General features: G+C 52.0%; 2 protein-coding genes across 4 annotated transcripts; one reads left to right on the forward strand and one right to left on the reverse strand.

Moving 5' to 3' along the window:
* Positions 1–378: 378 nt before the first annotated feature.
* On the forward strand, positions 379–4,449 carry PRADC1 (protease associated domain containing 1). The gene is made up of 5 exons (XM_059078896.2): positions 379–548; positions 2,503–2,603; positions 3,130–3,239; positions 3,520–3,687; positions 3,913–4,449. The coding sequence occupies exons 1-5, from the start codon at positions 482–484 to the stop codon at positions 4,031–4,033; spliced, it is 567 nt and encodes a 188-aa protein (XP_058934879.1). The 5' UTR covers positions 379–481; the 3' UTR covers positions 4,034–4,449.
* A 478-nt stretch (positions 4,450–4,927) lies between these two features.
* On the reverse strand, positions 4,928–16,758 carry SMYD5 (SMYD family member 5). 3 transcript variants are annotated; one of them, XM_059078880.2, is made up of 13 exons: positions 16,601–16,729; positions 12,758–12,866; positions 11,849–11,988; positions 11,287–11,408; positions 10,836–10,905; positions 10,138–10,242; positions 9,251–9,313; positions 8,973–9,043; positions 8,551–8,657; positions 8,105–8,161; positions 7,164–7,258; positions 6,427–6,497; positions 4,928–6,324 (listed from the first exon to the last, which is right to left on the reverse strand). In XM_059078880.2, exons 1-13 carry the CDS (start codon positions 16,694–16,696, stop codon positions 6,177–6,179), a joined length of 1,254 nt encoding a protein of 417 aa, XP_058934863.1. In that variant the 5' UTR covers positions 16,697–16,729; the 3' UTR covers positions 4,928–6,176. The 3 variants fall into 3 exon arrangements, with proteins under 3 accessions (XP_058934863.1, XP_058934864.1, XP_058934867.1); XM_059078881.2 differs by lacking the exon at positions 8,105–8,161 and having other exon boundaries at positions 16,601–16,758; XM_059078884.2 differs by lacking the exons at positions 11,849–11,988; positions 12,758–12,866 and having other exon boundaries at positions 16,601–16,712.
* Between the last annotated feature and the right edge of the window lie 1,744 nt (positions 16,759–18,502).

The raw sequence follows: 18,502 nt of genomic DNA on the forward strand, positions 1-18,502 counted from the left end.
ATGGGAAGGAGGAAAGCACAACTAGGGTAAGGTAAATCGTCGTCTTGCGAAGCGTCCACAGGGAGGATCCGACCGAGACCGCACGAGCTAATTGGCCAAGGCTTTCGGCGGCTGAGGCGAGTCCTGTGGGTCTCCCACCTGCAGTTCTCCCGCCCCCGCAGCCAGAGAGGTCCTGCGGAGTCGAATCCAATCTGAGAAATGCTGGGGCGGGGACGGCAGTTGCAGTTAAGAGTTTAAACAAATCAGCCCTCGGCCCCATTTCTCTCCACCAATAGGAAGTGGGCTAGGGCACAGGGGCGACAAATGTGGCTACACGAGCAGGCGTCAGAACCAATCAGCCCTGGGCCTTGTTCCGGTGCGCCAACCGGAGGCGTGAGCGGGTCTGGGGGCGGGAGTCCAGAGCAGCTGTCAGGCCGAAGTCCGGCGAGCTACGCGCAGCAGGGCGGCTGGAGGAAGCGCGGCGCCGGGCCGGGCCCCGGAGATGGTCCCCGGCGCCGCGGGCTGGTGTTGTCTCGTGCTCTGGCTCCCCGCGTGCGTCGCGGCCCACGGTGAGCGGCAACGGGCGGGGCTGCGCTTCAGGGCGGGGCTGGCGGTCCAGCTTAAGCCCGTCTCGGGCCGGGGGCCACGGGTCACCTTGGGGACCCCGCGAATTCGGAGCAGGGCAGGTTCAGAGACGGATGCCTGGAGTGGGTGGGTAGTGGCTCCCCAGGGACATGAACTGGGTGCGGCCTGAGGCTGGGCTGTGAGTCCTCAGCCCCCCACGTCGAAGTAAGACTCCACCTACCCCCACTAGCGCTGACTTAGGTGGCGAAGGGGGCGAGGAACAAGGATCAACTAGCGATACAAGCTGGAGATACGTGAGCACTCACATACATAAACGGGGCCACACATTACTACACGTGGGTTCACAGGCACTAGCACATACGTACACACCCAACTTGTTTGCACCTACACGAGAACATAAACATACACCCATATACGTACGTGAGCACATGTGTATACCTACACTTGATTTACACAGATCAGCAGATGCAAAGGCAAGGCAAAGATGTGTGTGGGGAGGAGGGGAAGTTTAGTACTAATCCAGGAAAGCTTCCTTGGGAGTGTATCTGTACCCGATGGGAAGTCTCCACTCCCAGGATAAAAGGCCATATATGTAGCCCAGTGCCAAGCCAGTGGAGCTCTACCTGCTGGCTGATTTTGGACAGTAGAAAAGGACAGCTAAAGCCACAATCCATCCCAACGCTGGCACACAGTAGCGACTTGATAGTTTGTTGATTGACTAACAGACCTGTAGCAGCAGCTTCCACCTTTTCACATTCCTCAGTCTCTCTGGGCTAAGGAAACCAGGCACTCAAGTTCAGGTAAAACATTACACTTTGGTGCTGAAGAGATCCATACCCCAGAAATATCTGGTTATTCTGGCAATTCCCTTCCTCAACACAGTGGAGCTGGAAAGTCGTTCATTCATTAAACCACCTTTTTGAGCACCAACTGTATCCTAGCCACTATGTTAGATAATGTGGATACAGTATTGAATGAAGTTACAAACTTAGGTCCTTGTCCTAGTGCAGGAGACAGACAATAAACAAAAAATTACAAATACTGAGTAATTACAAATTATGTTAGTGTCATTGGAGAAAAAGTACATTTTGAATGGGTATAAGGGGAGGGCAGTCACAAGGCAGGTTTCTCTGAGAAAGTGACATTTATGACCTGGTGGATGAATAGAAGTGAGCCATATAAAGGGGTAGAGGTGGGGGTAGGGTGACGGAACTTGTAAGAAGCCTTGGAGATGTGAAGAAACTGAAAGGAGGGCAGTGTAGCTTGAACATAGGAAGAGATGAAGTTGGAGGTCCAGATCAAGCAGGGCCTTGCAGACCAGAGTTAAGTTTAGATTTTAAGTGCAGAGGGAAGTCGTTGAAGGGTATTGAAGTGGTGACATGATCATATTTGCTTTAAGATGTTTTAAGAAAATCCCTGGCAGTTATTGGGGGAATGGACCGTAGGGAGCAAAAATGGAGGCTTAGACCAGTTAAAAAGCTGCAACAGCCAGGACAAGAAATGATAGTGGCTGGACTAGGAGGATGGCAGTGGAACCAGAGTCAACTTTTAAGTTTAGGTGAGCATTGCTTTCTACGCAGGCTACCACATTACATCTCCATCTTGAAATTCCCAAGTCTGTTTCAGCGCAAAGATGAATGAATTAACCCTCAGAGAGGTTAACACTGGAGCTCTCAGTCTTCCTGGCTCACCTGTGTAAGCAGCAGCAGCAGCAGCAGCAGCAGCTGTAAACGTCGGGGGTTACTAACTGTCTGCATCAACTCTATCCTCTCCAGGGCAGAGACCATCCATCCTACCCACCTAGAGGACCCAACTGGCTGAAGCTGGGTCTCTGGGCCCAGACCTTAACCAGCCCCGTTGAAGGCATGGGGTCCATGATCTGAACCCGAACCAGCTATTTTCCCTGGAGACTTCTCACCTGTACATTTTACCTTTCAGGCTTACGCATCCATGATTATTTGTACTTTCAAGTGCTGAGTCCTGGGGACATTCGATACATCTTCACAGCCACGCCTGCCAAGGACTTTGGTGGTATCTTTGTAAGTTCAGGGAGGCCCCGCATCTCTGATCCTGTCTCCACATTCCCCGCACTAAGTTGAGGTGACCCTCATCGCTTCAACCCATACCTGAGTGCTGGGACAGAGAAGGGGGCAGAATCCAGCTCTGTCTTCCAGGGGCTACAGAGACAGGAAGGGCTTCCAGCTATTCCTCTGGGTATAATACAGACCTGGGCACCACAGAGGGAAAATCTGTCTTCTTAGGGACACGAAGTAGTGAAAAACCAAGGGCTCTGCTAGCTCCACCTCTGAACTACATGACTCAAGGCAAGTTACTTCCCCTCTCTGGGTTCGTACCAACTTCCCTACCTATGTCTGGGAAAGGCAGGGTGGGATAGGACTAGACAGACCTTTGTGAGAATTAAGTAAAAATGCTCAAGTGTCTTTTACACAGAAATCGTTCCTCATTTCCCTCACACTTTGTGAGAAGCTGGTAAGATAGGATGGTCAGCCCAGTCCTAAAGCAGGTGTGTCTCCCCACACTCTCACCTGTCTAAATGTCTTTCAGCACACAAGGTATGAGCAGATTCACCTTGTCCCTGCTGAACCTTCAGAGGCCTGCGGGGAACTCAGCAACGGTTTCTTCATCCAGGACCAGATCGCTCTGGTGGAGAGGGGGTAAGGAGCGGACAGGCATGGGCACAAGGGGAAGGCAGGCATAGGATAGATTCTGAGATCAATGTTGGTGGTGATGCTTTGAAATAGCTGCTTTTAAATAATTCATCTTTTTAAGGGTCTTTAAGAAACATCTTAAGATTATCCAAGCCTTTGGCCATTTACTTGTGAGCCTTTATAAAAAAGCCTCCAGGGCCCTCCTTTCATCTTCCCAGGGTGGTGGTCTGGGGAACAGATAGCTAGGACCCCGCTTTTCCTTTGGTCTCTTCACCACCTCTTCCAGGGGCTGCTCCTTCCTCTCCAAGACCCGGGTGGTGCAGGAGCACGGTGGGCGGGCAGTGATCATCTCTGACAACGCAGTTGACAATGACAGCTTCTACGTGGAGATGATCCAAGACAGTACACAGCGCACAGCTGACATCCCCGCCCTCTTCCTGCTTGGCCGAGATGGGTGAGGGCTCTTTGTCTCTGGCTGTATCAGCACCAAGCTGGGTGCCGTGACTCGGGGAGGTCAAGGGCAATCACCAGTCCTTACCCATAAGCCTCATCTTGGGATGCCCTGGTTGGAGGGCCAAAAAAGTCCTCAGGCTCTGGAACTCCCAGAGTGATGGGGACAGTGGGGCAGGATGCGGTGCCAGGAAAGTGACCATCACCACCTCTGTTCATGCTCTCCCAGCTACATGATCCGCCGCTCCCTGGAACAGCATGGGCTGCCATGGGCCATCATTTCCATCCCAGTCAATGTCACCAGCATCCCCACCTTTGAGCTGCTGCAACCGCCCTGGACCTTCTGGTAGAAGAGTTGGTCCCACATTCCAGCCATAAGCAACTCTGGGCTGGGAAGGGGAAAATCCAGGAATTCTGCTGTTTGGGATTTGGGGATAGCATTTGGGGACTGGGGAGCCAGGTAGAGGAAAAGGGCTTGGGCCTTGGCTAAGTTAAAGGAAGCCACACCACTGGCCTTCCCTCCCCTGGGCTCCTAAGTTGTCTCATGCTATGGGAAGAGGCAAGAGCCAGGCCCCAGGTCTTATGGGCTAGGTTCTGGAACTAAAGGGGCCAACAGCAGGTAGTCTGAAAGCCATCTGAGACCTGTCACATCCCACCTGGCTTCAGCCTCCCCACCCAGAGTCTTTCACAGCAGTTGCTGGAATGGTATAAGGAGCTGGTGTTTGAGGACTACATAATAAACCCTCACTGACTTTTTAGCAATAAAGCCTCTCATCAGGGTGGTTAACTGTGTCCTAGAGTAAAAGCACACAGGGGTGGGAGGGGCCTTCAAACACTTATCTGGTCCCATGCTCTTGTTTTGAAGGGAGGAAATTGAGGCCCAGAGAGGATACATGACTTACCCAAGGTCCTTTAGGACCAGTGCTCAGATTGCTAATCTTGGATCACAACAGCCTCCTTCTCAAACACTTGGGAAGCTGTAGTTCAGTCCCTGAGCAAAAGCCTCATCTTGTAGCCTGGTACTGAGGATCCACATTGACCTCAGAGGAGCCCTGCTCTTGGACTTTGGAAACATTTGCACAGCAGAGTATAGGCAAGACAGGGGATGAACCCAAACTGGGGAGCTGGAGCTCCCATCTCCTGCCGTCACCTGCTCTATCCTATGCACTTTTGCACGACCCATGTGACTACTGCCTTCCTGGAGCAGCTTGTCAGGCCATTCTCCACAAAGCATTCCTGCAAAGGCCTGTCACCACTCATATTTTATTGAGAACAGTGGGCAGGTGGGGAGGAGGGGGTGCTGGCTGCCGTGAAGGATTAAGAACCCAATAGGCCAGACAGGCAAATTCCACCTGGCTCACGATGCAGGAAAGGGCCTGTGGGGTGGCACCTGCCCTCCCTAGGATCCCTCAGCAGGGGCATGTGGCAAGCCCCTCAGGAAAGGTAGGCAGAAAGGAATTGCAGGTGATGGGTTATAATTTCCACAGCTTCCAACCCAAGAGTAAGGGGTGGTGCTAATCTGGGGAGGAGAGGGACACAGTCAGGGCTAATCTGAGTATCTAGCCTAGCTCTCCTAGGTTTCTGGAAGACTTCAGTGTTCCTAAATGATCCTAAAGACGGAGATTGAGACTAGGAGAGCCCCTCACTGACCCATGCTCTAGAAGATCCTAGGACATCCTAAATTAAGGAGCACAGGCCTTTCATCCCCCAGAGCTCATCCATGCTGCTAGAGTCCTCAGTGGGAGGAGGGTGGGAGGAAGGGGTCAAGATGTCCCTCCAAAGGGAGGCAGGGACCTCTTCCATACCCTGTGAGGCCAGCTACTGTGCCAGGGCCTGAGAGGCAAGGCATAAGGACAGCTTCTGGGGTCTGGGGAGATTCTCTCTACTCCCCAGATGTCGAAACGGTGGGTGTGGGGAGGCAAGCAGAGGGAGGCAATCCCGCTGGCTCAGCGTCCCCTGCAGAAAGCCTTAGGGAAGGTGCTCCAGAGGCCCAGTTCCTCCCTCTTGCCTCTCCCAGCTGTGCTAGGGGAGAAGACGGTAAGGGTGTCTAACCCCCTCTCTTCTTCAATGGGGTCAAGCTGTTCTCAGGTTGCCACTTTGTGACCCAACCCCCCGCCCCATCCCCCAACAGTGAGTTGAGAAGGGTGAAGCCTCAGGTGGATGAGTAAGTGGGGCCATGGGGCCAAGGGGAAGAAACAGTTAGGCCCTGACCTTGGTTCCAGCCACTTATACCCGTACCTCAGGGGGAGGCCCATTCTGAGAGGCTCAGTGACAGCACAGAGCCTGAGCCGCTCAGCAGCAGTGTCCTGGGCGTGAGGTCTGGTGGGAGGTGGAGGGCCTAGGGTCCAGCCTGTCTCACCCTCTGGAAGAAACAGAGCTGGCATGGGGGAAAGCAGGCAACAGGAGTGGGAGTTCCTTCCAAGCCTCTGCTCTGGGGGAAGGCCCCCTCTTCTGGCAGGGTCTGGGGTAGGACCACTTCCAGGCAGGATGACATCACACATCAGTCATCTCATCCCCCAGCTCAGCATCTTCTGGCTCTCCTTCCTCGTCCTCTTCATCGTCCTCCTCCTCAGAGGTCATGTTGGGTTCATCAGCCTCTGCCAGACATTTGGGGCAGGAACAGACGAACAGATAGTTCTCCCTGCAGAGGGATGGGGGGGATGATGGTGAGGGTACAAAGTCAGGCAGCCACCAGCACCGAGAAGCCCAGAGCCCGGCTGCCCACCACACCTCCAGCTGGCACCTGAGGATCTTGTGGCGGCTGTGGCGGCTGCGCTCCCGCTGACAGCAGTCTAAGTAGCTGATGCAGATTTCCTAACGGGCAGAAGAGAGGTGGGCTCTGACAGTCTGTGCTTTCTAACAGATGGGATTAGGGCCTCCCCAACCTCTGCCCTATGTCCAACCATTGCCCCATCCCCAGGAGCTGGAGCTGCCCTTCGGTGAAAGAGCAGGCCACCCTGATCCATTCCCCTGTGCCAACAGCAGAGGCCACTATGAAGCTTTCACAATCTGTGTCTGAGACAGGGGGCTGTGGTTGGCCTTGGGCCATGGCCAAGGTCTGTGGCTGGGGCAGAGGTTATCTTGGTGTGAAGCTACTTGCCCTGAAAGAAGTTTCAGCCAGGCTCTGTGCACAGCTCTAAGAGCCAGGACCCCCCACCCACACTAGTACCCCACAGCCCAAGCCACAGAGGGCCATGTCCTGCTTCCTTAGATGCTGCAGATTCCTTGATCAGAAGATAGCTGGGGACAAGAACTTAGGCACACAGTTGTCTCTGAAACACTGCTCTGAGGCTTTCTCGAGTTATTTTTTCAAGTGGGGTGGGGTTAGAGTATACTCATGGGAAGACTCATGTCCTGGAGCATGTGGGGATTCAATCCAACAGCCTGTACTTGGAACTGTAGCCACTGCTGCTCCCAGTTCCTGGAGGGAACTTGCAAGGCCCACTGCCCACCCACCCCGACAGCTACTGGCCTCCTCACCTCTCCTGGCTTAATATCCTCCAGGGCGGTGACATGCAAAAGGAAGTTGTTTTCTGGGAAGGAGGTCTCTGCATTGGGGACACAGCTGTGGTTGCCTGGGTCATGAGAGGCAGGTAATGAGGATTCTTGACTAATAAAAATAACAGCCTTAACTGTGCAGAGCACTGGGTCCCATCTTTCCTTGTTCTCTGATCCCTGTTAGGGCTAGGCAGGTCCTGGGACCCCAGTTTCCTATATCCCTGTCCAGTGCTCTTTCCTGAAGAGCACAGGCACTAATGCACTCCTGCATCACTCCCCTCCCCTCCTGCCATGACTGCCCCTTCTCTCCTCACTGGTCAACTTGATCCTCAGATGTGTTCCCAGTGTCTCACAAAGGGAGGGACAGAGCTGTGAAAAGGATGCCCGTGCCAGGCCACTTAACTCAGTCCTATCTGTTATTGGATGTCTGGTAACAGCTGAGCCAGGCCCTCTGAGAGCCTAGTTTGGGAGTAGTGTCCCAGAGCCTGGGAGGAAGGTTTTGCAGTGAGGAGAGCAGAGGGTGGGAGGCTGGGATCTGGAAAAGACAACAGTCTGAGCTGGCTCTGCCCCCTCCATCAGGTGCTAATGAGACTGCCTTCCAGCCTGAGCTCCTCCCGGGCTATCACAACACTCTCCTACCAAAGCTCACAGAGCAGTGGTGGGACAAAACTCAGGCTTCCCTTTGTAAGAATCAGCGCTCTGTGCCCTGCCTTAGCACTGGGCCTAGCCCACTGGAAGGTTTTATATCAAGGCACAAGAGTCCAATAAATGAATGAAAAAATAATAGAAGGAGAAGGCTGAGGGGAAATCCCCAAGGAAGCTCAGCCCTAACCCCACTCCCAGACTCAACTCTACCAGCCCAGAAGGGGCCAAGAGAGATGAACCGCAGCTGTGAGGCTACCCCTCTCAATGCCGGGACTCACAGCAGCTCTGCAGCACAAAGAGGCCAGATCCTTCACAGTTAAGAAACTCACCAGTTGCTGTAAGACAGTAATATGCAGATGTTATTGCATCCACTTTATAGGTGGGAAAAGGAAACTAGGCTTATAAGGACAGGCACTGGCTCCACTGTCTTGCCACCCAATCACTACTATTTTACCTGAAATTGCTTCTCTGAGGCGCAAGCCTTGCTTTCCTATAAATGGTACCACCTTACTGTCCAGCCCTCCCCCACCCCCAGCATCAAGCCTCCGCACGAATCGTGGAGCCATTTAGCGTGTATGTCCTGCAGACAGATCTGAAGCTTCCCATAGGCACACAGGGATTACCTTCCCCAACCACGAACTCAGAGCTCCCTGGGGGAAGACTGTGTCCACTAACTGATGGATGTCTCCCAAGCTGGGTGAGGCCAAGGCTCCATCTCACCAACCTGCCTCGATGTCCTTGTACAGCTGGTCAATGAAGGCGTCCAGCTGCTCACGGTCCTGAGGCTTCAGCTCCAGAGCGTCACAGGCATGGACCCACTGGCTCAGGGAGCTGGGGGTCCCAGGTAGCCATGGTTGGAGAGGAGAAGGCCCAGCTCACAGGGCTCCCCCACTCCAAGCAAGTTAAGTCCATTTCTTTCTCCGGGGGGAGGGTGGGGGTCGGTGGGTGTGTCCTTCCCCAACAGACCGAGTTATCCCAAGACTCAGTCTTTCTGGTCCCCATCACTGAGTTTGGTCCAGCATTCTGGCCAGAGTCACACCCTGCCCCACCCTAGTCTTGAAAAGAGATGTGGCTACCTTTTTCAGTCAATCTCCCACCCCAGCCCTGAGGGACAAGTCCAGCAGCTCTGGAACATTCTCTCCTAACCTGGTCCCAATTCCCTGGCCATTGGTCCCAACAAGAGCAAAGAGAGACCGGAATCCATCTGGAGTGAACCACTGTGGGGAGAAAGGGAGAAGAGCACTCAGGTTACAGCCACTAGCTTTTCTTCCTGTTGAGGAAGTTTGCTGTGAGTCAGTCCCATCCCAACTCCAGAAAACCAGGTCTGCTCTGGCTTTGCTGTCCCAGTAGGAGACGCTGACCTGGTTGCTCCTGGAGAGCTGGAGTGACAGGGAGGCCATTGGTCCCACCTTCCTCACACTCACCTGGCTGAGTGCTTCCTCATAAAGGGCCTCTGTGAAGAGTCTCCGCAGAAGCTCCAGCTGGCCCTGGTTTAGGGGAAGCAGGGAGAGACTTGCATCCCTGGGGATTTCCCATTAGCACCCAGGCAGGGCCCAGAAGACCACGTAAGGGAAGGAAAAGGGCAAGCTCTGTAGACTGAGCTTTCCCTGGGGGCAAAGGAAAGCCACAGAATCCTATCTCCAACAGACTTGGCAGTCTGCTGGCCTGTTCCAACCCAGGGTAGCGAACCCCAAATTCCTCCCTATTTTCTAGCCCTTGTACCAGCAGGGCGGAGGCAGCCTGGCTTAGAATGTCTGTCCTCACCACCACCCTCCAGGCTCCCTGCCCCAGCCTCCAGACCTGCTTGACCCTCCCCCTCCTTTTCCCAGATTCAGTGCAGGAAGGCCCACCCCAGTGCCCTTTCACACACCTACCTCCACCTTCAGGCAGCTCCTGCATAGAAGTCTGCTATTCTCAGGAAGAATGCGTAACTCTTTGATTTGAAGCAAGTGCACAGTACATTGGCACCTAAAATTGTGTCACACCGCTCCCTGACCCTGTGGAACCCCCAGCCCTCCATTTTCCATTACACTTGATTCGCCCACTGCTATCCTATCATGGGGTCCTGCCTTCCCACATCAGGGCACCCAGCCCTTCTGTCCTCTGTCATCACCCCACTTCCCAATTTTAAGTCCACATTAGGTCATGAAGTTAAATAGCGGCAGGAATACAAGTCTCTGAACAGATTTTTGGACCCAGGCTCTAACTTCTTCCTGTGGCTGGGAAGGCAGCAAATGTGGAGCTTCCCTTAGGTAGCCGTGGATATCCCCAGGCTACTGGGCGGGTGGGAGGGTCACGGGGAGAGACCAACCTTGAATTTGTCCCCCAGGAGTTTGTGGACAATTTCCTCCTCCTCATTGGCCGTTTTATTACAGAACTGGGAGAAGAGCCTGATCCAACGATCCTTATCCTTAGCCTGCAGTGAACAAATATACTTCAGGGTCAGGTTCACACATGCTCACGCATGCATGTGCACACATGGACTCACGGACACCCTCCTCTTCACTGCCACTCCTGCCCATGTGAGAGGAGTAAGCTGTCATTTTACAGCCCCTGCCCTGAGAAACACCATCACACATGAGCTTCTAAGTAGACCCTTCCTCCCCACCCTGCCCACACCCAACCACCTTCCCAGCTGGTGCCAAGCTAGCCAGTTCACGACACTTGGGAAAATAGGAGAACGAGGCTGAGGAGCCACAATACTAAACGGGTCAGAGTGGCTTCTCTCGCTTTATCTAAGAGACAGAGTTCTGAAAAGGTGGTGCTTATATATGAACTGCTGCTGCACAGGGACTCATCCATAGATCACAGACCACAGGCAAGATGCGCCCCCACGTCCCCTGCTAGATTTATGGTTAGCTACTCCTAAGGTTTACACAGCAAGCAGCTCTCCTTTGGGAAGCCCAGAAGGAACTCTGTATCCAAGCCAGAGTGTTAAGGTGAGAAGAAAACTGAGGCCGAGGGTTGAATGAGGCCGGAGTCAGCTTCCCTGAGATCAGGTGGGCTCACCTGTTTCACTGTGGCCACCATCCGGGCCATCAACATGATGCTTGCAGTCTCAGGGGGGTAGTGAACACTCCTGGGGAGAAAGAAAAAGGTTTGGCCTAGAAATTCCCTCCCCAGTAGCTGAATTCAGGGAAGCCCAGTCTGATTACTACAGAGAATCTTTCCTACCAATCTCATTTATAACCAAAGAGAGAAAGTCACTGGCAAGGACTTGGGCAGGATTTTATATCCCTATGGGCTTAATGGGGCTCTTTCTGGGAGTGTGTAAAATGCTGAGAATGGTGGGACTGGTGGCTCAGATTTAAGGCAGGGGGAATGGGTGATAGTTTAGCCCTAAGAATGGAGGATAAATCTAGGGGGTGGTAACTTAACAAAGATGGCTGCATCCACTAAGCATGGGGAAGGCAGACAGGGAGGGAAGGATAAAGGAAAGAAGAGAGGAAATGCTACCTACCTCCATGCCTCCTGCAGCTTATTGAGAGGATGCAGGGGGTCATCCTGGGAGGGGCCTGGGCACAGGACCTGATGGTATTGCTCAGCTGCGGCTAGCAGACATTCTGTACTGCAGTACGTCACCTGTTGCGGGAGGTGGAGGTCAGCACCCTAGGATCTGGCAGTGGGGTGAGGCACAGACACCCATGTGGTCTCACCTCCTCTAACTGCACTTCTTCCACAAATAGCCCCTGAGCAGTAGTCAGTGGTATTATGAGATGAAAAAGCATACAGTGCTCTGGGGGCATGTGAGAGGGCCACCTGACCCAGGCTTGTAAAACCATGGGAAGGAGAGCCTGCTTCTCAGGTACAGGGAAGGGCCCCTGCCAGGCTCCTAGGAAGAGGGCAAGCTCCCACCAAGCCTATTTCCTAGACAATGGGACTGGAATAGAGAGGATGAAACTGGCACAGTAATGTCTTTTTCATGTCTTTCCCTAATTCGGGCTCTCAAGGGCCATGACCAAGTCTGTCCTCACTCCTGTCTCCCCAGAGAGGACTTCAGCTTAGCCCCCAGGAATATTCACCTGGCAGTGGGGACAATTCTGGTGTAGGTCCTTGCGCACAGTGCACAGCTCAGGGTGAGGCAAAACCTGGCCTGGTTTCCCAGTCAGTCTCTGGGCGTTCTCCTCTGCCTTCTCCAGTGCCCGAAGGCAGTGGTCACAGGCTGGGGGAGAGAGCCAGACATGACAATTAAGTGTCTTGAGAGCAGGGGCCGCATTTGTTCTTTTCACAGAAATATCCCCAGAGCTAATATAGCACCTAGCTCAGAGAAGGTGTTCAATAAAAGTTTGAGAAGTGAGTGAATGAATATGTTAAATGAACGTATTTCACACACATTATAGATGATGCCTTCTTCCCTCTCCGGAGTCCCCACCCCTCCCAGCAGACTCTCTCTGCTTCTTGATGGGACTTAGTCTATGGGGCTCCCCACCCAGCCCCCAAACTGGGCTTTCTCCACATTCTGGAGCCGAGTGACCCTCCTTTTACAGATTTTTCTCCAGCCCAAGGAAAGTGTGAAAAAAGCACGTGACTGGCAAAGCTAAGACCGTCCTATTTGTTTCCGACACCTAACATAGCCATTTTTGACCAAGGGGCATGGGGTCTCCTCTTGGTAGAGGACTCCACTTTGGCACAGAGCCCTTCAGCACGACATCTAGTACCTTACAGTATAGGCCACACTAAGTTCTACCTGAGTGACAGTCCTACCCCAGGGAGCACTTTGGAAGAACCTCTCTGCAGCAGGCTCACAGCCCCAAATGGCCTGAGATTAGACAGAGGCATGGTTCTCAGGTGCAGCTCTCCAAGGGAAGACGCACTTTCCTCCCAACACCTGGAGTCCTAGAGACGGCAGCCAGTAGGGATGTGCGTACTCTCTTCCATGCGCAAAGGCTGCTGGGCCCAACAGCCCTCAGGAGTAGGTGAGATGTACTCACCTCGGTAGCGATAAAGTGCATTCCAGAGAAACTGTGCGGCCACCAGGGGCCGTTCGATGAATATGGTCTCCCCCTTCTGGATCAGCTGTGTGGCAAACAACCCCTTTCCCTAAGAGGGCAGAGAAGGAATAGGATGGCCATAAGAAGAGACAGAGGACATAGCTTCAAGGGCTCCTCACCCCCACGTGCTTCCCTCTCGTCAGAGGCCTCTGCCTCAGGAGGGTTCATGGAGCATGGTCGGCACCCTCCATAACTGCCTCTCTGGAAATGCAGCTCTGCCCGGTTTCAGTCGGACTTCTACCAGCCTGTCCAGAGCAGAGGGCCTGGGATGGGAAGAGAGCCACCACATCAGCCATGTCGGACTAATCAGAGGAGAAGTTTTAGGATGGCCAGAGCAGGGCCAAGGTTCACAGCAGGCTGGAGCCTCCAGTACCAGGAACTGGTACAGGGCGTCCTTCTCTGAGTCACCCACGTGCCCCTCCAGGATCCCGGTCGTGATGCTGCTCCTCAGGGTTGCACAGAACTCCTACACCACGGGAGGGAGAGGCCTATGCGAGAGAATATGCCCTTCTTCCCTGGTCAGCTGGGTCCTCACAGCACCTAGCATATATAGTACCTGGTACCCAACAAGTTCTCAGGTGTTACACTGAAAGGAATGACTAATCCTAGCACCAGTCCTAATGCTAACTTGCTGTGAAACTTTGAGCCAGTTGCTTCACTTTTTTGCCTCTGTTTACCACATGAAAAGTGGGTATTATAATAATACCTACCAGGTAGTTTCCAGGATGCAATGATATAGCACAGGTGAAGGAATTTCATGAACTCTAGCTCCTTACTACTCAAAGTGAAGTGATGGACTGGGCAGCATGGGTATTGCCTGGGAGATGGTAGAAATGCAGAATCTCAGGCCCCACTCCACACCTGCTGAATCAGAATCTGCATTGTTAAAATCAGCTGCAGATGCCCAGGTGATTCATACGCACATTAAATGAGAAGTACTAGTCTAAAGCACTGTGGATATGTACGGGATGAAGGATGAGAAAACAACTGTTGAACTGCCATCTCTCAAATGTGCAAAGGGACTTCGGAGACAGCTTCAGAACCTAGGCAGTTACTGGCCCAGCTGGGCACTTTCTCCCACTATACACAGGAGTGGTGCCACTGCCAACAGTAAACTGTCATGAAAAGAGAGAGAAAGGAAATGATTGACACAGCAGTGAAATGTCCTGTCACGTGGCTTCCTGGATAGCTCCCGGTTTCCTTCTAGCACTGGCGCTCTGGATAGACAGAGGCACCTCCCAAAATCAGAGCAGCAGGATGTATATACCTGGACAGGCTCTGAGCGCCCCGTGAGCCACATATCTCAAGCCTGTCAATAACTCTGGCAGCTCTAATATGGTACAGCAGGACAGCTGGAACAAAACCACTGGCAAAGCCATGGATGCAGCCTGGTTGTCTTTCTAGAAGTCCACCTCCATGCCTAGTAGCCCCTGGGACCCACCCAGCAAAATGAAAACCTGGTCTTCCTCTGTGGGACAACAAGATATGGAAAGGTATCCACATTACTTCTGACAATCTCAAATCTCAAAATTGAATAAATATTGATCTCTCTTTCTCCCTCCTTCTGGAGGACCAAATGTAGGAAATATTTAGTAAAGCAAAGGGAAGAATCAGAGCTGTTCCTCTATGAAACCACTTATCCCCCAAACATATAAAGTATTTCAAGAAAAACAACTCTAATTCATATTACCAAGAAGACTGGAGAGAACAGAACCTGAGTGGAAAGGGTACAAACTATGCAAAGTTATCTCCAATTTGAAAAGTTTAAGTTAAAAAAAAAAAAAAAAAGATTGTGCCAAAAAATCTAAGACTATGCAGTAAATTAATTCTTTATTAAATTATTTTCTAGAAAAATATCAAATGCCAAAAGTGAATTCAAAAGGAAGAAAGCCAAGACAGACTTGCAATGCCATTACCTCCCTGATGTGCATTAGTACAGCATCCCGGTTGACATCTACCATATTTGGTCAGGTTTCTGTTCTGACTGGTCATGCCCCTGCCATAGCAATTGGTAAAATTTTGGAAATCATTCCTGCCAATATCCAAAGATGCAATAGAGAAAGTGGTCAAAAACTACCCCCATGTGAAGTCCCTAGTCTATATGGTTTCATGAGCCAGCTTTCTCAAACCAAATAAGTAATTCTTATGCTATTTAAACTATTCAATAACAGAGAAAAAAATGGAAAGCTTGTCTATTAAAAAACAAAAACAAAACCATAAAACAAACAAGCATAATTTTGATGTGGTAACCTAAGGAAGATACCATAAAGGAAAAAAAAAAAAATCACAAACCAATCTCACTTGATGCATGTAGAGGCAAAAAGCCCAGGATAAGCCATCTTGTCACCAGGTCTGGGTATGTGATTCTTCTGCAGCAGCAGATCAGTTGTAGGCATGGAGAGGGAAGCCAGCTCATTCTTCCAGAGCTGGGGTTTTGATAGAAGGCTAGGACAGGACAATTGGGCAAGGAGAGTGGCTGAAGTGATGAAGTAAGAGGGAAGAAGTAAAACAAGGAGAAGCCTGAGAGATAGGGGTGAAGTGAAAGTAAAGGTGAATAACTCTGCAGGCTAGGAGCGACGGAACTGAGACATCATCAAACTGTGAGCCAATGAAGAGCACTGGAGGCATTGGGGTGGAGATGGAGCTGTGGGCAGCTGAGGAGGCCAAGGATATGGGAGCTGATTTACCACGGAAAGAGAGGAATGCTCCAGATGCCTCTGGAGTGAAAAGAGGACAATGGAAGTGTGGGTTCGGGAACTGGATGAGTACGATGATGTTGAGAGCAGGAGACAGATGACTAGAAGGCTGACATCTAGGGCAAGGACCAAGGATACACACAGCCACTACACATGACAAACTGTTCAACCTCATTAGTAAACAAATATAAATGAGAACAAAGCGATATCATTTTGCACATATCAACCAGCAAAGATAACCAAGAAAGAAAATACTCAGTGCTGGTGAGAACAAAAGGATGTGTGCACAGACACTGAGCTCCAATACCTTTGACCTCAGGGATGAAAAACAAGATACAACATAAGGGTCCATAAATGAGCAGTTGTTGAGTGAACAGTGGTCCTCCCATGAAACAGACTATTACTCAACTCTTAAAAATTAATACGTAGCATTATTGATATTGAAATATTTACTGCTGCATCAAAAAGCAGCTTCTAAAAATACAGTTTTAATATGCACATATTTGCACAAATATAGATTCTGAGTGTTTTACCTTCTCTTTCCTTACATGCGTTTTTTCTACAATGAACTTCTAAAACACGATAATAAAACAACAAAATGTCACCCTCTTGATTTAAACCCTTCAATGCTACTACCGGCTTCGGTCCAAACTCCTTAACACTCCAAGAATCTTCGTGAAATGTCCTGGCCTCTTCCCTCAACCCCCACCCAAATCTCACTCACAAAGTGCCCTGAGGACCCACGCCTTTTAGTACTGCAGCTCCCCATGCCCAGCGCGACCCGCCCACAGCTCCCAGGACCCAGCAGTAATGTCCCCGGCCGGGCGCTCCCCGGCCCCACTGGCGGAAAGGCCCGGTTCCACGGGGGCAGGGGACGCGCACGGAAACTCAGGGGGCTCGGGCCCACCGGATGACCGCCCCAGAACCCTGCGCGCGGGCACAAAAAGCCCCCGGGCCCGGAGCCCGGAACGGGCCGCAGCGTCCGAGCGTCAGAGGAACCTCTGGATTCCAGGCATGGGGTCCGGTGGGGCTGTCTCCAAGGCCGGGCCGGGTGGGGGGACCCCGGCACGGTCCGCCGCGGCCTCACCTTGGCGCTGCTCACGAAGCGGACTTCCACGGCTACCCGGGCTCGGCCCGCCACGCCCACGCAGAAGGAGAACACGTCGCACATGGAGGCCGCCATCTTGGGCGTACCTCCGCCTGCTTGACCCCGCCTCAACCCGGGAGGCCCCGCCCCTCACTGGCCACGAACCCAGCGTGAGTGTCCCCGAGGCTGCGAGGGTTTGCGCGCTAGCTGGTCTTAATTTGGATCTTTTTGGTTTATGTATCTGTAGGTTAAGTAGTTCGTTTACTGGGTGTAGCTGGGCCTGCCTTTGCGCAGGTTTGCCGCTGTCTCTATCTTCGTGGCCAGTACCAGAGCTTGTGTGTGCGTGTAGTTTTGATCTGTGTACCTGTATCCGAGTTCACGTTTGTGTCTGTTGTCTGTGCCACCCAGTGGTCCGTCTTGAGTAAAGCGGTCTCTGGACCCAGTCATGGGGTGGGACAGCAACGGGCTGACTTACTGCTATCCTCTCTGACCCTCAACCTGAAGGGAAGAACTAGCTTACCCCACCTATCCATCCTATAAAGTCCGGCGCAAGATTTCCTATTTCCATAGGCAGTCTGGCAGCGGGGCAGACTGTCCTACGAAAGATCAAGCTGCACATGTGTCTTCCTCAGACTCTTCAGGGCGTAGGGACCTTGTAGCCTGGGGGTGCTGGAGGGTCTAAGGACCCGTGAAATTGTATGCAGAAGTGAGTCTGCAGATGCACATTGTCCTGACAACAGGAGAGGGAGCTATTCTCTTGTTCGGGACTGACCTGAACATTTGTCCCCACAGCCAGGCCTGACCACCATGTCTCAGTTTGTTCCCTCATCCTCCAATTGATTCTGTGCTACTCAAAAAGGGACCTGTGTCTAAATCTGCTGCGGTCTCATGGTGACATTTAGGGATTTAATAGAGCCCAGTAACTGCTGAATAGGTCACTGCTGGTGATTAAAAAAAAAAAAGTGAGCCGATGGTTTCTGGAAGAGGCAGATGTAGCTGTGTCCTTTAATAGAGCTGACTGGGTCCAGCATTACGAAGGATTTCCCGGAAGACAGAAACAGGAGGGTTCTTGAAGCTGGACCCTGGCTTCCCTCTAGCTGCAGCTTGGTCCTGGAGACGATGGTCAACTGCCTTGGCGGCAGGTGGTTTTCCAAGGCCACCCCTGCTCCCTGCCTTTCCTCCCTCCCTCAGAAAACTCTGGAGAGCAGTGTGGACCATGCCCTCTCTCACCACCAGGTGGCAGTGCAGTCCTCCTTCCACCAGTTCATCTCAACAGCCAGAAGTCATTCTGTATTCTAAATGAATACCCTCAACGGAAGCCCGCCCAGGGAATGTGGAGTGCTAGAGAAATTAGCTCTGGAAATGTTGGTGGCAGGCTTCACAAGAGTAGGCTATCAGCTACGCTTCTTGGAAAGAAACTTGAGTAGATTCCTGGGAAGGAATGGGAGCCATGAGAACTGGTTGTGAAGCAGGGGAATAATAATACAAAAGAGTTTATGACAAAATGCCAGTTTGGGCAAAGGCAGAGTTAAATCTCTCTGTATGAAGATGGATAGGGGGTCAGGTCAAGCAGCTAGACGGTAAAAGATGGTGTTCAGGGTAGCATGTCTGCTCCAAGGAGGCAGCTGGCCTGAGCTCCTTCTGAGAGTGTTAACAGTTCAGACAAAATAAGAAAACTGGGAAATTCTGAGAGGAAATGGGCTAAATGGTCTGCCCTTCCTTCTTTGCTCTCAACTCCACCATCTCCAATGGGGAAGAGTCTTCTAGGCCCAGATACTGATTCAAGGAGGCCCTCTCTCGTCTACAGCCAGGCCAGGCAAAGATTAATCCCTGGAGAAGCCAGTGGTGAGGTATTACTCCCACAGGTGAAGGGGACCTAAAAAGCCTTAACAGTTACTGCAC

The sequence above is a fragment of the Kogia breviceps genome, chromosome 11, assembly GCF_026419965.1.
Source record: "Kogia breviceps isolate mKogBre1 chromosome 11, mKogBre1 haplotype 1, whole genome shotgun sequence".
NCBI classification, from domain to species: Eukaryota; Metazoa; Chordata; class Mammalia; order Artiodactyla; family Physeteridae; genus Kogia; species Kogia breviceps.